General features: G+C 43.7%; 1 protein-coding gene across 1 annotated transcript in view; it reads right to left on the bottom strand.

Annotated features, from left to right (window-relative positions):
* Nucleotides 1-247: 247 nt before the first annotated feature.
* The window catches only part of RASEF (RAS and EF-hand domain containing), a 77,389-nt gene continuing 54,053 nt past the window's right edge, over nucleotides 248-23,583 (bottom strand). The window contains exons 10-17 of the mRNA XM_008695821.2: nucleotides 17,362-17,596; nucleotides 16,919-17,056; nucleotides 16,655-16,802; nucleotides 15,301-15,382; nucleotides 13,958-14,072; nucleotides 10,090-10,209; nucleotides 7,428-7,504; nucleotides 248-931 (exon numbers count right to left, since the gene is read on the bottom strand). Of these exons, the coding sequence (XP_008694043.2) occupies nucleotides 826-931; nucleotides 7,428-7,504; nucleotides 10,090-10,209; nucleotides 13,958-14,072; nucleotides 15,301-15,382; nucleotides 16,655-16,802; nucleotides 16,919-17,056; nucleotides 17,362-17,596 (1,021 nt within the window). The 3' untranslated portion in view covers nucleotides 248-825. The remainder of the gene's footprint in view (nucleotides 932-7,427; nucleotides 7,505-10,089; nucleotides 10,210-13,957; nucleotides 14,073-15,300; nucleotides 15,383-16,654; nucleotides 16,803-16,918; nucleotides 17,057-17,361; nucleotides 17,597-23,583) is intronic.

The following is a 23,583-nucleotide window of genomic DNA, read 5'->3' as shown; positions in this document are numbered from 1 at the left end:
AGTGACAACTTTCCTGGGCACTGTACTTTTACTAGTATGTGGCCTTCTATGTTTTCATTAGAATTTTTAACATGGAATTTAAACCATGGACTTTGTTGAGATGTCAGTACCTTGGGGTTTTTTTTCTTCTAACTTTTTGTCACAAAAACGTTTTTTCCTTTGTACATAAAAAAAATAGATTTTTCTGTCTCCACTGGAGCCTACGACATCACCATTTTTTCTCAATTAAACGCTGTTATTTCAGAAATGAGAAAAATCAATACCCCAATATTTAAAAAAGTACGACTAACCAGAGTCCTTATTAACTGTGGGCTTCCACTCCTTACAGTGCACAGAATCCGAAAGGCTGAGGCCTGCAAGGCCAAGCTGCTCGTTTTGCAGATGAGGAAACAGATCCAACCTGGGCTGCTGACAGGTCTGAGGCCACAGGCTAGTTAACAGCAAAGCTAGGATGATAATCCCCTTTTACTAGTATTCTAGTATCAAAGATCTGAAAAAAAATGTTGTTCTAGGTTATCTACAAAGTCGGCTACCATGTGACTCTGTCAGGGAGTTCCTTCTACAGCGTTGATCTGAGCATGTGATTGACCATTTTTTTACACGTTATCTTTTGAGACTCTGCAAGGACAAGACAAGTACCTTTAACCAGGGGGCCCCAATCATTGACTGAAACATAGCAAAGAGCCAGGGCTCCGGAAGGGTTCCCACACTGTAACCTTCCACCCGGCCGCGTCTGGAGGATGCCTCCCTCTGTGAGGAGCAAACAAGTCACAGGCACTCAGTACTCTGGGACTGAAGACCCGACAGGCCAAGGGTGTCTGGGAGTTAACTACTGCAACAGTTCTTCATCTGGGTTGACTTTTTGGAACTGGTCCCCGTCAGATTGGTAATGGATTTGCTATCATCTTCATCCGTTCTTTTTTTCACTTCCCTGGGGGAGGGGGAGGAGGGGAGGGAGGGAGAGAGAGACAGAGACCGAGAGAGACAAAGAGAGAAAGAATGCATTATTGAGGTATAAAACTAAACAACAGATGGCTCTGCAGAAACAAAACAACGCTGCTGAGCGCATGCTGTTTGCCACTCAGACTCTGTTCTGAATGCTTTATAGGTATTGACTGTCTTAATCCTCACAAGGACCATGTGAATTTGTTGGGCCCTGTTTTATATGGGAGGAAGCAAAGGCAAAAAAAAAAAAAAATCTTTAAAAAAAAAAAAAAATCTTTAAAAAAAAAAAAAAATCTTTAAAAAAAAAAAAAAATCTTTAAAAAAAAAAAAAAATCTTTAAAAAAAAAAAAAAATCTTTAAAAAAAAAAAAAAAAAAGAAAGAAATTTCCCTTCAGTTATATGGCTGGAGAAGCCGCAGAGCCAGGCCTGGCACCACGCCTGCTCTCTGAGCACCAGGCCGCGCTCATGCATGTGCAAGGCAGGCACACGAGAGACACACGTGCACAGGTGCACACACACGCACGCACACACACAACCTACACTTGCTCTCTCCTGTGGTTTCACATGCTTTACAGTCTGCCACACGCACAGCTCACTCCTCAGCACTCTGGACCTGGCTTCCTTCCGTTCCTGACTAGTGCTTGCTGACCTTAACAAAAGCAACGATGACTTTAAAACCACTCTTAAATTATACATGATCATGGAGATAATGATGAATAGTTAAAATCCAGAAAAAAAAAATCTTCCTTTTGCCTCTTCTTAACTTGCTTTTAGAATTAACAGCTAGAGGCTACAATGACAGAAGATTGCTAAGATCCTGTGAAAACCTCCTAGGGGTAGTATCCTTCCAAGGGTATTCCGGGGATGCCTGTGAAAGATGCAGACCCTGAAGTCCCACCTTAGACAAGACCCCTAATGGCAATCTTGACTGTGACAGCTCATCCCCAAGAGGCCCCCAAACAATTCCCCCTTCTCCATCAGTGCCCAGGGCGCCCCGTCAAGACTGAGGAGCCCCCACCATGGGCTCTCCCTCCACAGTACTGGCTCTGTGACCGCTTAGATCAGCAGAATGCAGAGGAAATGGTGGGCTGGGACTCCAAGCCAGGTGTTAAAGAGGCCGCCCTCGGCTGCCAGAGCTCCTCAGTGGAGAGGGCCAGCAGAGCGGCCCTGCGATGAGCAGCCAGAAGGACCCTGGTGGCAGACACCCAGCCTGAGCCATAGCCCCGCGGCCATCTGACTGCGAATGCGCGAGACAGCCCAAGCAAGAACAGTCGAGGGACCTTCCAGCTGAGATCCAGCCAATTCTCGTAATTTCAAGAAATCAAAAAGTGGTAGCTGTTTTAGGCAGCCATGTTTTGGTTTATTACAGAGCAGCAGATAACTGAAACTACTAAGAACTAGCATATTCCTAGTACAGCAATGTTGTTGAATCGAAATATAATGTAATCCACATGACATCTTAAATTTTTTTGTAGCCACGTTAAAAAATGTAAAAAGAAAGAGGTAAATTTAATTTTATTAATATATTTTAACTCAGTGTAGCAAATATATTATCATTTTAGCATGTTATCAATAAAAATAATAATGAAGTATTTTACAATTTTTATACTGTCTTCAAAAGCTAGTACGTACTCAGTACCTACAGCACATCTCAGTTTGGGTTCCCCACACTTTAGGTGGCTCAAGGCTACCAGACTGGTCAGCACGACTCCAGGCGGTGCTGATATGTGCTAACTTTTGAAAAACCACTATACTGTGTATTGGGAAGAAGACATCTCAGCAGAAGAAAAAAAAGAGGGAGAAAGTAATTCTTGCTGAAGGCCAGCTAATAAATGCTACACTATTTGTTTTCACGTTTTTCTTATTTAATGCACATAAACAATCACCCAACATAAATACACACACAACACTGACAGGTGACAGGTGAGCATTACTGTCCTCACATCACAGATGAGGAAACAAAGACTCAGGAAAAGAAGGAAGTTACATGATCCAACCTAGAATACCCCGGAAGACTCATTTCGGACTCCTGACCTCCAGACCTGGAGCATGACCCAAGCACATTGCTTACGTGACTACGTTTGTGGGAATTTGTTACAGCAACAACCGAAAACTAATACAACTTCCATCTGCATCATCTCAGACACTGGGTCGTTCAACAAATGCCCAATTGATGCCAAACTCTGGGACCCTCTATTAGTGACCGCTGAGGGAGAGACAGAAGCTAAACAAATCCTTACAAGGTCCCGAGAGAGCTGCTAACACACACGCACGGTGGGACGCAGGAGTACAAAGGGTACACCAGTCGTGCTGGTCTGCAGGGAAGGACGGCGTTGTGGGGCTGGAGCTTCATGGACACTCTGACACTGCAGCCTCTTGAAAGAACAGGAACTGACCTTCACTTAATGAGGAAAGGAGATTCCAGGAGCAAGGAACAGCATGCATAAAGGCAAGGAGACATAAAAGAGCTTGGCCACAACGAGAAATAAAGTTTGCTGTGCCTACGGATCATCTCTTTTGGGAAGCAAGATAAGAGATGCAACATCTGGAAAGGTAGGTGAGACCAGGCTGTGAGGGTTTGGACATGTTGGATACAGTCACACCTCTGGAATTTCCTCTTGTTGATGGACAGGGATGTGGTTATGGAATTTTTAAAAGGGGTGGAGGTTAAAAATACAGAAATTGGAGAAGTCAGCAGCTAGACAGTTCTAGAAACCCTTGGGATAGAAGGCATCAGGCAGAGAGAGAGTGAAGAAGAAGAGAACGTGGAATGTGATCCAGAGATTGCCAACACTGAAGTGGCAAGCCGATACCTCAGAGTGGTAGCGACAAATCCCAATGTTTGCCACTTAAGCAGGTTGATTAAGCTTTCTACTCCTCCACTTTCTTATCTGTACAATGGGTATAATAATCATAGCACCTTCACAGGACAACTCACATCTCTCCCTTCCAGGCGGTCCAGTGGCCTCTATCAGCTACAATCATCTGGCTGGCTGGTAGAGTGTTTTCTCTTTTTTCCCCTCTCATTAAATTACATGGCCTGCAAGTATTTATTTCCTCGATATCACTACTGAACCATGTATGGGGTCTCCACGGGCCGAGTGCTCCCAATAATGTAGGCATTTTATTGAACCTGAAAGCAAATATTAAGGAGGAAAAATATGTACCCACGTCGTTCATCTGGCCTTCAGTTTCTTTAATCCACCGTAAGTGCAGGCATGTCCCATGTCAAAGAAATCAGACAGATATTCAAATACCTACCACTGGTTTAAGGCTGGGAAGACTAGACTATCCCCCAAACTACCACATGCTTGACAGCTGCATGTTAGTTGACTCTGTCTCACGGGCAGATTTACTCCCAACAGCTCCTGGGCTGAACGGATACATCAGCCTGAGCTTTTTTTGTTTTGTTTTGTTTTTCAAATCTCAGACCATTGATCTCAGACCACTGGAATTTGAACCTAGTGCAAAATGTGTAAAGCTCGTGGTTCTGGTGATGGCAAATTCACTTGCCAATGGACAATGATTGTGATAAATGTCCTGTCAGCACTACGGGGAAATTGCATTTCTAGGAGATACTCTTCTTGGGATTGAGAGGTTTCCAGAAAAAGCAGTACTCGTAGTTAAGGGTGTTAACCAAACATTCACGGCCTCCCTTCAAAACAGAATTCTGTTTCAGACAGTGCAAATCCATAAACTCGTCCAGTTTATGTTTTATGACATGACACAGTGTGAAAATGGGCCGTGATGGGAATTGTCTTACGAGACCTAATCGAGAACATAACATGTTTTACATTATACGTAACTTTCTAAAGGATGTAAAACTTTTTTTTAACGATTTATTTATTTGAAAGAGAGAGAGACAGCGAGAGAGAGAGAGAGCATGAGCACTGGAGAGAGGGGAGAGGGAGAAGCAGGGAGCCCGACATGGGGCTCGATCCCAGGACCTGGGATCATGACCTGAGCCAAAGGCAGACACTTAACTGACTGAGCCACCCAGGTGCCCCAGGATGTAAAACTTTTAAAAATGATAATTTCACCTGTGGCAACTCTACCATTTCCATGTAAGACTTAGGCACTTTAACAAGCAAATCTGAAGGCAGGATATAAAGCAAATTAAAGTCTTTAAATATTCGCTTCATTTATAATTTTCATATTTAACACATCACTAATGTAACAAAACCAGAGACCAGGCCATAATGCAATAACAACGATAAAATAACTCCTTGATGAGTGAGTCCCAAGGGGTGGCCTCGTAGTCAAAAGGCCTCTCCATGCAGGTGTGGTGAGTCAAGAAGCACAAGGCTGTGTGGGAGCTGCACTGAAAACAGGGCGCCCGGCAGGAGCAGGTGGGGAGAAAGGCACAGGCGGCTCACAGCCTCTCCCACCTTTATGATACAATAAAGAGAATCGATTCGGCACTCTGGGTGTGACCGTGCTGATTTGGAGTCATCGGACTTTAATATGACCCCGTAAGACAATTCAGCATTAAACGGCGACTGGTATTCCGTGGAGTACCGGCGGTTCTATGTAGAACCACAGACTGGCAGAACTAGAGAGGACCTTGGGGGTCGCGTTCTCTAGCTCCCTCCCTCATTTTACAGATTAGAGGTAGGAGGGAGGCAGGGACTCATCCGACTCCACAGCTGTTTGAGGGGAGATTTAAGATTGCACTTTGAACCTCCTGACATCACAGACCTCCATGAAGCGGGGCAGGAGGCCAACAGCCTCACAGGGGGCCTGGCATGCAGCATTTTCTGCTGGGCTGGAGTAGCAAGCCCGCACCCCACTGCCAAAGCTAGGATGCCATCCTTCCCCCCCCCCCCCCCCCACCACTCGGGTTCAGCCTCGGGCCCAGTGATGCTTTAAAGACAGGCAAGCCCTCCCCACACCCATCTAGCCCAGCAAGCACATCACCTCCATCCAGGAATCCCCAGGTACATTCAGCGAAACACCAGTACCAACACCTGAGAAAGCAGAAACACCTACCGATTCAGCAGTGATTCTACCCTCAGTGAATTTCACCGAATCCCGCCTCCCCAACCTCTGTTGAATGAGCCTTCCTTGGCCAAAATGGCCGGCAGCCCCTTCATACCCACAGGTGCACGGAATCAATTTCACCCAGCTTATGAAGGTTTTGCTTGGGCTCTTGTTTGACGAATGTGATACGAGCCCATGATTCTCCTATTAATCACGGGCAGAAAACCATGTCATTCCCTTGAATCTGTACACGCTTAAATGTCTACCTTTCTTCCATCTGTTCTAGGTCACACTCAAAGTTGGCACTGTATGCTTTGCACGAAAATGATTTCCAGTGTGATGGGGGCAGGTGGTCTCTCTCTGACTGATACCAAAGGAGATAATATTCAAAGACTCTGAGTTCAACCCCAAGGCATCTGCTAAGCCCTGCCACAGACTAATGCCAAGCAGGCCATTTAAAGTCCTGGGGCCCATTTCCTGATTTTTCAAGTGAGGGCAAGGAGCTCGCCCAAGGCCCCAGTCTAAGAAGCTAGTAAGCACTATAAACACCAAGTCATCGAGAGAAAAGCTGCATTGAAAACACTGCAATGTATTTTACTTGTCAGTGTATATGAGCAGAAGAGGCCAACTATCACATTAAAGCTAAGATTCTTATAAAATTTCACAAATGATCAGGACAAAAACTACACACTCAAAATTATGGCTTCGCTTTGTCAGCAACTAGAGTTCATTGGCCTGGATTTTGTTCATGCTAATTTTCTGTCTTTTCTTGTCTTTTCTTTTTTCTTTTTTTCCTTTCCTTTTTTCCTTTTTTCTTTTGGATATTTAATCTCTTCAGGCCAGTAAAGAATCATCTTTTCATTTGTGGCAGAAAACTAGGCAGAAGACATAAATCTAACAGATAAAGTTGTGATTTCCTAAAAATCAAATTTACTCCCACGATGAAAAAACACATTTATATCCAAGTTCCTCAAGGATGTAATTTTCATTCCAATCTACATCCCAAAATGTTATTTATTATTAACACCACTGCCTGAGCTTAATAATTACCTGAGTAATTATTTTAATAAAGTGCTTCCAACTGGCATGATATACAATTTGCTTTGTTGAGTTGTTTTTTTTTTTCCCCTTTACCCCAGAAAATGTCATAATAGACAGTTAATTTCATAATAGTCTCTTGTGTTTAAAATCTGGTTCCTGGAAATGATTCATACAAGTCAACTATTAGCTTTGTGGTGACATTTTGCAGAAATGTCAACGACACCTCAGAAGCACCTGCTTTGTTTGGCGGTAAAGGTACTTTGCCAACGTTCACAGTGAACAAGCAGCACTACGGGTTTTTATAAAATCCGTGTTCAATTGTTTCTCTAACCACTACTGAAATACAGGACAGTGTTTCCCAATGTAAACTCATGTTATAGTCCAGAAATTTGACATATGCACCAACCATGCGAAAATTCAACCCCGCTTTCAAGTTTTCCAAATATAAGACTACACTTTACCGAGCAAGATGGAGAACAGCTTCCACTATGTTCGAGCCGTCTTTGGCACTGGTCTCGCAGAATAATGCCCCATAGGTCTGTAGAAAAGAAATACACACAATTAAACGAATTTTAGCTTCAAAAACCAACAAAAAATTAAACATTTTCTCCTGTTGAGTATGCTAATAGCTAAGAAATTGGATTCAGTTTCAATACTTTAAAATATAGTGACTTTGAATTTTTCCAGACACAGCACCTAGTCAGGGGATTTTTATTTTGCCTTAAAAGTAAGCACAATACACAATTTCATGTTTTAAGGTTCTTATTCCCCACAGTCCTACCGGTTGCTACAAACGTTCTCTATCAGATAATCTGAGAGGTAAAAATGATAGCTTAAGGTAACCACTCATGAATTATATGTCCATCAAAAGTATGTCTCCTTTGGGCCGGCAGCTAACCCGCATCCCTTCACACTATCATCTTTTCCTATCAAGATTCAGCAACCTCCGTGTTGCTAAAACCCATGGACACTATCTGCTCTATTATTCTACCTCCCAGCAGTTATGTATATGACCGCTGATCATATCACTCTCCTGCTTCAAAGCTTTCAGTGCTTCCCGTTCCTCTTCAAGTAATGCTCAAATGCTTCCCCACGGCCAAGGCCTTGCGTCCGTGTGGTCCCGGCCCACCTCCTAGCTTTACCTGCCACCCACCTCCCTAGCTCAAAATGCTCTGGTTACTCTGACCTTCCCTTTGTTTCTCCAATGTTCCAAATTCCCTCCCACCTCATGATCTTTGCATCTGCTGTTCCCATTACCTGGGTTATGCCCTTCCCCCATCAACTCCCTTCTCCAGGCTGACTCCTACCTACTACCTTTTGAATTTTTCCGTAATCCTCCCCCGAAGTTAAGATTCAGTGTGGTCTAAGCCTGACGTGTCCCTGGTAGGTCTTGCTATTAGGAAACCTCACAGCCCTCTGTGTTTTTCCTGCACTGCACTTGCCACAGTTGTAACTGATAAAGTTCTTTTTGTGTGTCTCCACCTGGAGACAATGTCCCTTGGGGAAGGAGAATTGCGTGTGCCGTGGGCCTGAGTGTGGGTGACACAATCCTGTGTGGGATAAGGGGAGCATGTCATGGCCGCTCTGGAACATGGAGAGAGAGAGTGAAACAAGGGAGAAAGACTCCACAGTGGGACCTTTACCCATGAGCCCCTGAATCCACAGAAAATCTATAAAAATCTTACAATGAATGCGCATGAATTTCCAGTGGAAACGGGTAGTGCTGCTGCTGAGTTCTATGGCTAGGATGTTATGGGGTGACACGGAGGCTGCCTCTGAGGGTACAGGGAGGTAGGGGTCACGAGATACGTAACTGAGCAAACCTTGGGAACTCAGAAATCCTGACAAGGGGATACACCTGGCGTGTGGCCAGGAATTACGCGGTAAGGGGGTTGTGGGACAATGTGGCACACGGACTACATACGTTGCATGTGTATCTCCCCCAGAAATGAACTACATGGAGACAAGGGCTGTCTGCTGTGTGCTCTATTCTCTCCTCAGCACACAAAGAAGTGCAGATGATTAAACTTGTTGAATGAATCTCTTCTGTGTTTCACTGCCTAGTTTTGATGTTTAGCATGTTTGGTCCCTAATTCTAAAATTTAAATAAGAAAGATTTTCCGACTTAAAACAGTGACACTGAAACTTTTTACAGTTCATGTGCACGTGCCACAGCGCAGTCTCTCTGTGCCCCGACGTGGACGACAGAGGCAGCGGTCTCAGATAGGACCGCGATGGTGTGGACTGACCCGACCCCAGGTGCCCCTGATGCCTGGATCGGGAAAGGTCCTACAGGGGCCCTGGAGCGTTCTCACACACTGGTGATACTGGGAGAATAAACTCTGTCCCCAGTAATAAACTGGATAGAAATGAGTTTCATCCTCTATACAAGCCCATAACCAAACATAATTTTAGACTATTTGACTAAGCACAAATCTTAGAGAAAAAAAAACCAAGTTTCCCAATTCTCTTCCTCCCAGGTAACACACTGCCCTTTGGCACAACAACCCTCTGGAAATAAACCAAGTTTTCTACACAAGACACCCATTCTTTTGCCTTGACGTGGATTCCAGAACTAGAGGAGTCCAGGAACTGGCTGAGGGTGAGGAGGAAGGCAGGATAATTCTGGCTCCTCTTTGCCAACGTTCTTCAACGAGGGAAAATGACCAAGTGATCATTTTACCTCCATGACAGGTTTAATCCTTGGTACAATTACTTATATTCATTAAAGTGCGTGTGGAGGGGGTGGAGGGGTGGGGGGACACCTGGGTGGCTTAGTCGGTTAAGTGTCTGCCTTTGCTCAGGTCCTGGGATCAAGCCCCGTATCCAGCTCCCTGCTTAGCCAGGGAGCCTGCTTCTCCCTCTCCCTCTGCCCCTCCCCCAGCTCATGCTCACTCGTGCTCCTTCTCTCTCTCAAATAAATAAATTTTATAAAAATAAAAAAATAAAGTGCAGGGGGGCACTGGGAGTTGTGCCTGAGAAGAAGGCCAGGAGCCCCATCGAAGAGGGTGGAGGTTTGCCAAAGAAACCCTTACAGCGAATATAGACAGAAGTGAAGGGCCGCTGACTGCAAAGCTCATGAGCGGCTAAGGTCTATCCCAACAGACCCACTTTCGCCCTTACCATGGCCAGTTTCTCTCCCAAGTACCCTGGGACACACTTCTGTTCCTCTGCTGTGGCAGCATCACGAAGATCAGCCTTGTTTCCTACCAACATGATAGGAATCCTCTCCTGGGTTGCATCCTGCCGGGGGGGAGAAAAACCGTGTGCTCATCAAATCCTGAACACGATCCTCTGACAAGAGCAGCAGTACCAACAGCAGCTCCCACTCCCCAAATCCCCGTGGGTGCCACATGACCTGCAGGTAATATCTTCGAGCCTCACAATCTCTCTAAAAAGAGCCAAACTTCTTCCCACTCCAGGTGAGACCACTGAAATTCGGAGAGGTTAAATCAGAACTTGCAAGGGCCGGGGCCATGGTCCAGGCGCTCCCCGTCAGCCCTGCCACCATACGAACCACTGTGAACTCAGGAGGCAGGTGCACAGAATTATATTTGGCTGGGGCACCCACACAATTTTCTGCGACTTTCACTCCCAAGAGTGCTGATGATAAGTCAACTTCATTATCTCAGGGGCAAAACACACAGGAAATCCCTCAGCCGTAACGGGATAAAAACAGAGCTTGGGAGCTCCACACTCACTGCGACCCGGTTAACAACAAAAGCAAAGTGTGAAGGTCCTTAAGGTGGACATTTTTCTTACGAGGAGTCAATTACCAACCATTCAAAGGAATCGATTCTATGGCTAATGCTCCCAAATCCGCTTCCGCAAACCACAACGCAGTCCCAGGTCCGCACGGGGCGGGATGCGAAATGTACCGCAGTCCCAGGTCCGCACGGGGCGGGATGTGAAACGTGAGAAGCAGAGCTGGGTCAGAGGCCACCCCTCCCACCACCGGGCCGCTCACTGGCTGTGGCCCTGAAATCAGGCGACTTGCTTCACATTTCTGCCTCAGTTTCCCCGCTGGTAAAATGATGGGGTTAGTAAGGGCACAGCGCACCTCAGCAGGCTCTGAAGAGAACAGAAGAAGATAAGGGGACTGGTGCAGAAAAACAGGGTTCTGGTTCCCAGACGAGAGAGCAGCAGCCCTGACTGGGGCGCGTGGAAGGGACCTTCTGCAGCACCTACAGCTACAGCTGTGTTTTCAGTCCGATCCTACACCCGCCATGGGATCAAGAAATGAGTCTTAGGGGCGCCTCGGTGGCACAGCTGTTAAGTGTCTGCCTTCGGCTCAGGGCGTGATCCTGGCGTTCTGGGGTCAAGCCCGGCATCAGGTTCCTCCGCTATGAGCCTGCTTCTTCCTCTCCCACTCCCCCTGCTTGTGTTCCCTCTCTCGCTGGCTGTCTCTCTGTCAAATAAATAAATAAAATCTTAAGAAAAAAAAAAAAAAAAAAGAAATGAGCCTTAAAAACGATGGCATTACATTTGATTTCCTTTCTCTTCAGACCATTCTCCTCCAACCAAGGCCCCTGGCGTGTAGGAACAGCAGCGGGGAGGAAACGAAGGGCCCTCCCCCAAAACTAGGCGCCCTGTCCACTGACGTGTTAATTAATTGTGTTCTTTGGCAAACTCAGGTTTCAAGGGGGCAACCTCTGGAAGCCACTCAACAACACTCACTTAAGTGAGCCCCAAGAACCAAGCATCTAAAGAACTTCCCAAAGTTATTCCAGTAAATATGGGCACCCCCTTCAAGTCTTGACTCGAACACCACCTTCCAGGGAGGCTGCCCTGACCACACCATCAGGGCCTTTACTCTGCCCCCTTTTTGTGTCCACAATATTTATCATTTTCTCATTCCACTTATTTTATTTATTTGTTTGTTGCTTGTTATGTTTCCCTCCTCGGGTACGAGCTCCCCTACTTCGGGTACGCCACAGACGCTGGAACAGTCCGTGCACAAGGAGGCACTCCAAAAACGCTCCGGGATGTGTAAAAGTCGGGAAGGGATCTCACATCTCAAGTGTGTCCTCCGTTCAACGTTCACCCAAGTATTCAACCAATACATTATTCACGACAGGTAGGTAAATGGCCACAGTTTTATTTTGCCCATGATTTTATTGTACGATTTTGTAACCCAGTGGTTTTTATCGAAGTGTATTAATTATTAAATCACCACTGACATTCTACTACCCCTCAGGCCTCTGGCCCACCCCCACAATCACACTCTCCACTTCCACCCGTATTTAGAGTGGCCACAGAGACAGTCCCCACAGAATTTCCTCAAACTAGAAAGGCTGAGCCATGGCAGGGGTTCGTCATGCCCTTTTTTCCTGAAAGGGAAAGTCAAATGCCAAACGGTATCCAATTTTTTCCCCATGACAAATTCAAGGGTTCATCTTGAATACAGTTTTCGTCCTTTTCAGACCCTGTGAGAGGTGATCCACGGAGCTGAAAAGGGCACCTACCACGTGTAGGTGATTAGCAAATGACGGCAAATTACGGGGTCGCCACACACGCTGTGGCTGGTCACCAAGGGCTATTTCAACACTGTGGCTGACCTTGCCTTTGGGCCTCCTGACCTTGAGCAAAATCTAAACACTTAAAATGCAGACTAAGTCCATGAGTTTCAACAACAAAAAGTTTTGTTGTGCATCTTAAATATGTGTGGGTACGAGATTGTTGGGACTATGTTGTTCTCTGGCCTCATCTCTCTCTCCCAGGGAGGTCCGTCTGTTCCCTGGAGCAGATGCTTCTCCCCTGTGCACTACATGTCCTCTCTGGACACCAAGAGCTTCTCTTGTCAACCCGCTGCACACTCTGGCACTTCATCACAGCAGCAACCAGGGTTCAATCAGGAGACACAAGGCCCCGTTCAACCCCTAACCTCTAAACCACAAGCCAGGGGCATATGCTTTCTCTGCCTCCGGTTTCTCACAAAGAGTGAGAGTAACATTACACTTCTTACTTCTTTCCTCAGATGTTACAGAGATGAATACGGCATGTGGACATTTTGTGAAATAAAAATGCTACATAAACGTCAACACACTTCCATCATACTGATAATAATTTTAGGTCATGATATTTCAATAGAACAAAATGCACATTTCTTTGTCCTTACATCACTTCTTTAGTCAGAAAGAGGGTACATGCAGGGTATGAAATAGGTTCAACGGAAGAATCTAGAAGCTAACCTGATATAGAGCAACCAGTTCTCTGTTTAGCCAACACTGCACTATTTAATGCCTGTTAAAAATTAGAGATAATAGACTTAATTGAAAAATTATATTAGCCACTAGTTTTTTTTCCCCCAAGACAGTATATTGAACTACAGCTTGAACTGTAGTTTTATGTTAATTAATGACCATTGGCAGCACACTGTGGTCAAAATAATTTCCTACTTTTAGAAGTTATTTACCATGAAACCAAAGGATATGAAAGCTCCTCAGACAAAAGACACCATCTCATTTAACCAAAGGAAAAAAAAAAAGCACAGATGTTACCATGTTTAAAATACCACTTGGTATTTCAGGGGCACCCAAACTACCGCCAGAATAAGGTTGAGGACACAGGTCCTAACAGAGCCGGGCTTGCACGTGCTCACATGCAGCACACATGGGAGCCCCCGTGCACACCCAGTCACACTACACACCACCCCAGGTGTAGGAGCTGCTGCTTCTCAGGTTGCCCACATTTGCATTTACTTCCAAAGGCGTTCTGATTTTATCTGTAAGAAAACCGGAAGTTTTATTCCCAGACGCTCCCTTCAGTGGCATCTGTGGCTCTGTGGAAACGTGCCCAGCTACCGAGGAAGAGACCAGTATTACCAGGTGCCATGAGACACTCCCCACTCGCAGCCAGTCCTTTCTGACCAGCCTGGATCAACGGTCTCCAATTTGGCGTGTACTTCAACAAAGAAGAACAATCGCGTCTGCTAAGAAGGCCTGGGACTCCCACGTGATTTTTTGTTTGCTTCTCGGGTTTGATGCCTTACCTCAATCATGTCCACCCACTCTCGTACATTGAGAAAGCTTTTCTCGCACGTAACGTCATACAGCAGCAGAACACCATCTGATCTTCTGAAGTAAGACTTGGCGATACTCCTGAATCTGGCAAAGAGAAAATCATGTAAATAACGGTTTAATCCATCTGCCGGTCAGAGCTGCCCCTTCTTCATCTCTGTTGTGCTGGTTTCTTTCTCATCTTCTAAAATAAGCCCCCATTCAGAAGAACCTCATGGCAACCTGGCATTGTGACAGCCATCTCAGGACTGGAATGACTCAGTGGAAGGTAATTAGAATAATTTGGGGTGTGATCTACGAGAGCCAAACAATTTCTCCATCAAACAATCCCAAGAATGTCTACAAACCCCAAAGCATGACCAGGACAAGGTTGAGAGTGTAAATTTCTTAAAAATTTCAGCCCTGGCAACAACCTCCCAAACCGATACGTGGGACACAGGGGAGGAGATGCATGAGAGAGAAAATCATGGTTTGGGGGGTGGGAAGGGAGCACCATGAGGGGTGGCGTGGAAGAGGACCTGACAATGTGGAGTGCAACAGCATGCCAGAAGTTTTATACATACTGGGTGTGGGGCAGTTTGCTAGGGGACGAGCATACCCCAACGGATGTCCCAACTCTAAACCAACTGCAATATTTTACAGTATCTTAAAAAAGGCCACGTCACCCACGAATGTTTCTTAAATGTTGACACTCCCAGTCTGCTAGAGAATGTGAGCTCCATGTGAGCAGCTTTCGTGGATTTGTGTCTGTTCCCTGTTGAATCTTTGCAGCCTGAACGGTGCCTGGCACAGAGGCAGGTCACAGCCCATACTTACTAGTTGAACAACTGGAGAGACGCTATTTCCAAAGAGTTAGGCAGGATTAAAACGTATGCTTGATGCTTCCGGTCATTAGCAATGAATGCAGGAGAGGGCAACGTCACCAGACGCGAGCCTTCTATTTAGTTTGTGCCTCTGCCCTTGAACTGAGGGGGGCTGATAGATTCCCTTTTCCATCCTTGGTTGAGCCTGGCTAAGTACCTCCTTACACTGACACTGCACTCGGGAGTGCTGCCTCCCCTCAATTCTCTTGTTCAGAAAGGGCACTCTCCTTCCCCCCGCTGAACAGCAGCTCAGAGGAAGCCACACACAGCTGACAGGTAAATGAAGAAGGAAAGAATGTGGGACATGCGAGCATTCTTGAAATCCTAATACACTATGTAATTACACAGTGTACTGTAATTCTAGGATTACGAGCGTTAAAAACCGCCAAGCGTCCTACGAGGCTTGTCTGTGCGCGCGGGGCCGAGCCCGCAGTGCTGCGGAAAGCACTTGCCTCTCCTGGCCGGCCGTGTCCCAGAGCTGCAGCACTGTCCGCTCTCCGTCCACGATGAGAGTTTTCATCTGAAAATCGACCCCTGCAGAGGAAGTGTAAGAGAACATGGGGAACATGATGTAAATAATTCCACTGGTTTTTACGCTCAAGCCCTCTGCAGCTAAGACAAAAGCCAGTAAGCCAAAGCTCAGGGAGGCAGAGAGGGATGAATGTGGCCTTCAAGGAGAGTGACCTTCAAATACTAATTACGAGTCAGACCACACAGGTGCGCGCAGATGCACCGTCTGCAGGCTGGCTGACTTGGGGATGGATTTAATCTACGGACAAAAGGAAAACCTACGTTCTATTTGCCTGTGTGATTAGATGAACTTGGTTATGTCTCTGTGTGTTTACGTGTGTGCTTGTGAGCACATTAATATGAGTACGTGTGTGTGTATCGGCGTGTGGATATACACAAGATGTGTATATACGCCATGCTCTTTGGCAACTGAACAGAACACTGCAGTCTTTTTTGAATCAAATTAAAGTGAACTTTCAGCTTTGTTATCTTGAAGGGTATAATGAAGAACCATAGATTTACAAAGACGCCCATTGTTAAGAGGGTAATCAATCTGTTCTAATATTTCTAGTCATCAAAATAAAAGCTCTTTAGATAAAGAAAAAGGTGAATGATAATTTGCATGCCTTCAACTCCTTTTACTGATTATTATGCAAATTTGGGAAATCAGGACACTTCTCTTGTTCTCAGAAGTGTTTACTCATGTATTCCGTTGTAAAGGAGGGGGAGGGATCATACACCTGGCTATGACTTTGACCATGACAAAGTGGCCATCAAAAATGTCACTTCATCAATATCAAGTGACATTTTATCAGAAAAGCTTTCCCTGGCTACCCTGTGTAAAACTGCACCTCTCTCCAAATCTCGTATTATTTTCACCCATTGCCCTGCTTTGGGATGAAGTTTCCTTGCAGGCTGGGGTTTAGCTGACTCTGCTCACTGAGCGTCCTTAGCACCTACAACAGTATCCGGCTCACAGCACAACTCAGGAAATGTTTGCTGAATAAGTGAATCGGTCATCTCTGCCTCTAAACTTGGTCTGGTTGCTCTGACTGGCTACGTGGATACCTTTGTCCTTTGTCGGTCTTCTTTTCCTAAAGTTGGGCCTTCACCAAAACAGAAGACCATTCTATAGACAAGGATACACACACACACACACACACACACACACACACCCCTATGTAGTATATATGCATACAGAGAGATCTCTGTATCTGTGTATATAATCTCTAAGGAAAATACAATCAAGCTAAAAGAAGGTCGTTTCCCCATTATCCACTCAAGAAGGAACCATACCCAGCGTGGCACTTGTATTTCCTCGAAATTCATTCTTGCAGAGTCTCATGAGGAAACTAGACTTCCCCACTGCGGCATCCCCAGCGAGCACAATCTTGTAAGCCCTCTGTGAGCTGGAAGATTTATGGTCGCCATCCGCCATGTCTGTCTAGGGGGAAAAAGCCACAGTGGGTGACAAAGGTCGTGCCAGTTTTCCTCCTAATAAGTTATATGGCACCGAAAATTCACAGTGTTCATGAATAAAATATCTCAGAAACTACCTACCTGTGGTGACAGAGCCGAGATGGGCTTTCTTGAAGAAGTGACGGTGCTGCCCTCACTAGCAGACCCCTGGGGTTTCCAGTCTAAGATGGCAGCCACACCTTCTGCACCAAACGTCTCTTCATCCCTTATATCAGGAACCTGGTTTGTTTTTTTTTTTGTCAGCCATTAAAAAACAAAGTCTCTCATTACACATATACATCATGGATTAAAGAGAAGAAAAATACGCAGCTGAATCTACAGTCAGTGCTGTTATGGAACAAAGTGGCCCCAAATGGCAATCTGTGAAAATTTCTCCCTACCTTGGTGAAGGAAGAAAACATTCTACTGACTATGTTTCATATTTATAGCCTTTAAGTCGTATTCCCATGACAGATACAAGTCAAACAGGGTGACAGATTTCTATCGAAGGTACGGCCCAGGAGACAGTGATTTCTGGGGCTTACGTCTATGTCGGAAGCGTCACCCCCAAAGCTCTCCTGCGTGCCGTGTGACTTCTGAAGTCCCCTCTGGTGCTTGTATTCCACCTCCGAGTCATATTCGTTGGAGTCTCTCAGGGTAGACAAGCCACTGTCGAAGCAGCTCTCGGGAAGGCTGTCCACCTCATAATTCATTCTCTGCATAGGGTCACAGAGGGCCAACGAGTCACAGTCCTCATCCACGTAGGAGGAGCGGGATGACCTGGTGACGAAGGAGAAGAGAGCTTTACCCGAGAGTTCACACAGCTCAAGCCTACACAGCAGTAGAATCAAGAAGACCAACACTCTCGCTTTTGCCAAGAACCACAATGTGGTCCATGATCACGCATCGAGGAAACAAAATGTTCAAAGCAGCTCAGTTCATGCAACAATCAATTAAGATACAGACACTCAAGTCTAACATTTAATAAAAATGAAGCCATTTTTAAAATCGCTTTCTTTATTTCCTGATACAAAAGGAATCACAGCATCCAGAGCATGCATGCAATCTCAAGTTAAGGAAAATGTATGCAGAAGATGTGAGCCTTTTTACTCTAATGTGGTCAGACCACATTCCAAACAGCTTGTGCACTTCTGGATAAAAGCTCTACTTTTAAAAAGGGATGCTGAGAACCTGGAGGGGAAAGGGAACCATGATGACGTAAGACTCAAAACCCTCAGACATAAGTTTCCATGAACGCAGCTTAAGTCTTAATGGTTGTCCTCTTCAAATACCTAGAAAGCTGACACATGAAGACAAAAAATACATTCTCCCAGGTTGCACAAGACAAAATAAGGACCAGCTGATGAACCTTTCTGGGAGTCATGTTTCTAATCAACATGGTGAAAAATGACAGGCAATTAGAAAGGTGTGGTACCAGAATACGAGGTAAGAGTTTTCTGCCACTAGGTGCTGATACATAGTCTAGAAAGACTCTTACAGGAAAGGCTTCACAGGGAGGTGCTCTGGGTAAAGGCTGGAACCTCTGACTTCTATGGATGTTTCCATTTGTGAAACTCTGCAAAGTCTTATAAGTGAGGGAGAAATTAACATCAAACAAGAGAATCAAAAGAAACTGTATTATTCCCCTAATTACTTTTGCTTTTCCATTTGATTTTCACGAAAACCTAAGTTTATATTGAAATAATAGGGCGCTTCAGTGGCTCGGTTGGTTAAGTGTCCAACTCTTGATTTTGGCTCAGATCATGATCTCAGGGTCATGAGACCGAGCCCCACATCAGGCTCTGCACTCAGGGTGAAGGCTGCTTGAGATTCTCTCTCTGCCCCTCCCCCCACCATGTGTGTTTTCTCTCTCTCTCTCTCTCACACACACACACACACACACACACGAAGAAGAAGAAGGAGAAAAAGAAAAAGAAAGAAAGAAAAACAAGAGCCACAACTTATTTAGTCTCCACTACACACTGGGCACTACCCTGGCCACCTGGCATACACGATCTCATCAGAATGGGGAAATGGCCAGGGTATATAGGCCAACAGAGAAAAAAATAGCAAGAGATGAATATGCTCAGAAAACAGAGGGTGATCTCAATATAAATAAGTATAAGCAATATAAATCTGAGAAGTCAAAAATATTTTGGTGTCAGGTCACCTGGGTAGTGCAGCCGGCTAAGCGCTGGACTCTTGGTTTCGGCTGAGGTCATGATCTCAGGGTTGAGAGATCGATCCCCGCTTTGGGCTCCTTGCTCAGTTCTGAGTCGGCTTGAAGCTCTCTCTCCCTCTCCCTCTGCCCCACCCACTCTCCCACTCATGCGTGTGCACACGCACACGCTCTCTCTCTCTCTCCCTAAAATAAATAAATAAATCTATAAAAAAATATTTCACTGCCATTAGCAAATACTTAAAATTAACTAAAAAGGTAAGAACTTAACTCTCCCTAAATACGTTACTCAATTACAAAGTCTTTATCCTGGGGGCATGTATTCAAACCATATCACTAGTTAGCTAGCTCTGTGTTTGTGTGTATACATATATATTTTTGTTGTTTCATTACGTATGAAATTCTTCTAAAACTGATTTCAGCCACACTATAAGGAACCCAAGGAAACCATTCTCACTATAATTAGTAGAAACGACTTCAGCTCCATGTCATTATTAGTCAGAACTTTTTAAAAATCTTATTCAGATTTTTGATAAGGAGGGAAGAAGTGAAATACAGAATTGAGAAATCACTTCCGTGAATATCTAGACTCCAAATTAAAAATATAGGTACAGATCAGACTTTCTCGAACTTATATACATACATCCTTTTAAAAAGTAAACTATTCTTACCTCCCCAAAGAACATTTTCATAATTATGTACAAATATAGAACAAGCTATATTTTTGTTACGAATCTTAGAAAAAACACAAAACTAAAAACAAGTACACAAGTTAAAATCTAGGAAGGCCACAAAAGCAATAAAATTAAATTGACAACATGCTTTTAAGCTTTTATGTTAGCATCAAAAAGAAAATAATGTTAACTTCTTATATTAAACTAATGACCCTCCAAAGAGGACATCAGTCCAGACCCTGGTGGCCCGCGAGTTATCATTCAGGGTGGTGAGCACCCAAGTGCTATACTCCTGTCTCTCTGAGCCACTGGGGTGTGATGATTTTGTCCCTTAGAACCTACTCTTGAGGAGTTCTTAATCCAGTCCTGATGAGCCTCATTCATGGTGTGTAATCTTTTCCAGAATGAACCATGGTAACATTTCTGAAGTAATTTTCAGTTATGTATTTTTCCTCCCTGTGCTTAGAATTGATCTTAAATATCAGTCCAGAAAAATTACAAGCACCCACACATTTTTAAAAAGTAACATCTATTTCTCAATAACAGAACTGAGCTGCCTAAACCATCAACATTTATTATGTCACAAATCAGTGAGCAATAAAAACATCTGATACTTGGATAGAATTTTCCTAAAAGTGATCACAAATAAGCCCTAATAGACCTACCTGAAAGGGGACCTGACCATTTTGCTATCACCAGGATAGTTAAGTACATTATTCTTTTTTTGTTGTTGTTGGTTTCAAGTTTTTATTTAAATTCTAGTTAGTTAACATTATGGTAAAATTGGTTTCAGGAGTAGAATTTAGTGATTCATGACTCGCATGTAACACCCAGTGCTCATCCTAACAAGTGTTCTCCTTAATATCCATCATCCCCTTAGCCCATACCCCACCCGCTTCCCTCCATCAAACCTTAGTTTGTTCTCTAGAGATAAGAGTCTCTTATGATTTGCTTCCCTCTCTCTTTTGTTTTCCTTTCCCTGTGTTCATCTGTTCTGCTTCTTAAATTCCACTTATGAGTGAAATCATATGGTATTTCTCTTTCTCTGACTGAGTTATTTTGCTTAGCATAATACACTCTAGTTCCATCCACATCATTGCAAATAACAAGATTTCATTCTTTTCGATGGCTAATATTCCATTGTATATATATATATATATCCCACTTCTTTATCCATTCATCAGTCGATAGACATTTGGGCTCTTTCCATAATTTAGCTATTGACAATGCTGCTATAAACATTGGGATGCATGTACCCCTTTGAATCAGTATTTTTGTATCCTTTGGGTAAATACGTAGTAGTGCAATTGCTGGGTCATAGGGTAGTTCTGTTTTTAACTTTTGAGGAACCTCCATACTGTTTTCCACAGTGGCTGCACCAGTTTGCATTCCCACTAACAGTGTAAGAGGGTTCCCCTTTCTCCACATCCTTGCCAATATCTATTGTTTCCTATGTTGTTAATTTTAGCCATTCTGACAGGTGTGACGTGGTATGTCATCATAGTTTTGATTTGTATTTCCCTGATGGTGAGTGATGTTGAGCATCTTTTCATATGTCTGTTAACCATCTGTATGTCTTCTTTGGAAAAATGTCTATTCATGTCTTCTTAACTGAATTATTTATTTTTTTGAATGTTGAGTTTGATAAGTTCTTTATATATGTTGGATACTAACCCCTTATCAGATATGTCAGATATGTCATTTGCAAATATCTTCTTTATATATGTTGGATACTAACCTCTTTTTTGGATGTTGAGTTTGATAAGTTCTTTATATATGTTGGATACTAACCCCTTATCAGATATGTCAGATATGTCATTTGCAAATATCTTCTCCCATTCTGTCAGTTGTCTTTTAGTTTTGTTGATTGTTTCGTTTGCTGTGTAGAAGCTTTTTATCTTGATGAAGTCCCAATAGTTCATTTTTGCTTTTGTTTCTCTTGCCTCTAGAGATGTGTCTAGTTAGAAGCTGCCATGGCTGAGGTTAAAGAGGTTGCTGCCTGTGTTCTCCTCTAGGATTTTGATGGTTTTCTGTCTTACGTTTAGGTCTTTCATCCATTTTGAGTTTATTTTTGTGTATGCTATAAAAAAGTGCTCCAGTTTCATTTTTCTGCATGTGGCTGTCGAGTTTTCCCAGCACCATTTACTGAAAAGACTCTTTCTTCCATTGGATATTCTTTCCTACTTTGTCAAAGATTAGTTGACCGTATAGTTGTGGGTCCATTTCTGGATTTTCTATTCTGTTCCATTGATCTATGTGTCTGCTTTTGTGCCAGTACCATACTGTCTTGATGATTACAGCTCTGTAATATAGCTTGAAATCCAGAATTGTGATGCCTCCAGCTGTTCCTTTTTTTTTTTTGAATTTTATTTATTTATTTGAGAGAGAGTGCATGTAAGTGAGAGAGTGCATGCACGTGGTGGGGGAGGGGCAGAGGGAGAGGGACAAGCAGACTCCCCACTGAGCAGGGAGCCCAACTCGGGGCTTGATCCCAGGACCCCGGGATCATGACCTGAACTGAGGCAGACAGTTAACTGACTGAGCCACCCAGGCACCCCTTTGCTTTTCTATTTCAAGATCGCTTTGACTATTTGGGTTCTTTTCTGGTTCCATACACATTTTAGGACTGTTTGTTCTAGCTCTGTGAAAAATGCCGGTGGTATTTTGATAGGGATTGCACTGAATGTGTAGATTGCTTTGGGTAGTATAGACATTTTAACAATATTTGTTCTTCCAATCCATGAGCGTGGAATGTTTTCCCATTACTTTGTGTCCTCTTCAATATCTTTCATAAGTGTTCTACAGTTTTCAGAGTACAGATCTTTTACCTCTTTGGTTAGATTTACTCCTAGGTATCTTACGGTTTTTGGTATAATTGTAAATTGGATCTATTCCTTGATTTCTCTTTCTGCTGCTTCATTATTGGTGTATAGAAATGCAACAGACTTCTGTACACTAATTTTATATCCTGTGACTTTGCTGAATTCATGTTATCAGTTCTAGTAATTTTTTGGTTAAAGTATCATGTCATCTGTGAATAGTGAAAATTTGACTTCTTCCTTGTTGATTCGGGTGCCTTTTATTTATTTTTGTTGTTGGACTGCTAAGGTTAGGACTTCCAGTACTATGTTAAATAACGATTTGAGAGTGGACATCCCTGTTTTGTTCCTGATCACAGAGGAAAAGCTCTCCGTTTTTCCCCACTGAGGATGATATTAGCTGTGGGTCTTTCATATATGACCTTTATGATGTGTAGGTATGTTCCACCTATCCCTACTTTGTTGAGGGTTTTTATCAAGAATGGATGCTGTATTTTGTAAAATGCTTTTTCCAGCATCTATTGAGAGGATCATATGGTTCTTATCCTTTCTTTTATTAATGTAGTTCTTATCCTTTCTTTTATGAATTGATTGATTTGTGAATATTGAACCACCTCTGAAGCCCAGGAATAAATCCCACTTGATTGTGGTGAATAATCCTTTTAATGTACTGTTGGATTCAATTTGCTAGTATCTGTTGAGAATTTTTGCATCTGTGTTCATCAGGGATATTGGCCTGTAATCCTCCTCTTTAGTGGGGTCTTTGTCTGGTTTTGGAATCAAGGTAATGCTGGCCTCATAGAATGAGTTTGGAGTTTTCCTTCCATTTCTATTTTATGGAACAGTTTGAGAAGAATGGGTACTAACTCTTCTTTAAATGTCTGGCAAAATTCCCCTGGGAAGCCATCTGGCCCTGGGCTTTTGTTTGTTGGGAGATTTTTGATTACTGATTCACTTTCTTTCCTGGTTATGGGTCTGTTCAAATTTTCTATTTCTTCCTGTATCAGTTTTGGTAGTTTGTATGTTTCTAGGAATTTATCCATTTCTTTCAGATTGCCCAATTTGTTGGCATATGATTTTTCATAATATTCTCTT

Source organism: Ursus maritimus, unplaced genomic scaffold, assembly GCF_017311325.1.
Source record: "Ursus maritimus isolate PB19 unplaced genomic scaffold, ASM1731132v1 scaffold_34, whole genome shotgun sequence".
Classification (NCBI taxonomy): Eukaryota; Metazoa; Chordata; class Mammalia; order Carnivora; family Ursidae; genus Ursus; species Ursus maritimus.
This window is presented reverse-complemented; position numbering and strand designations above follow the sequence as displayed.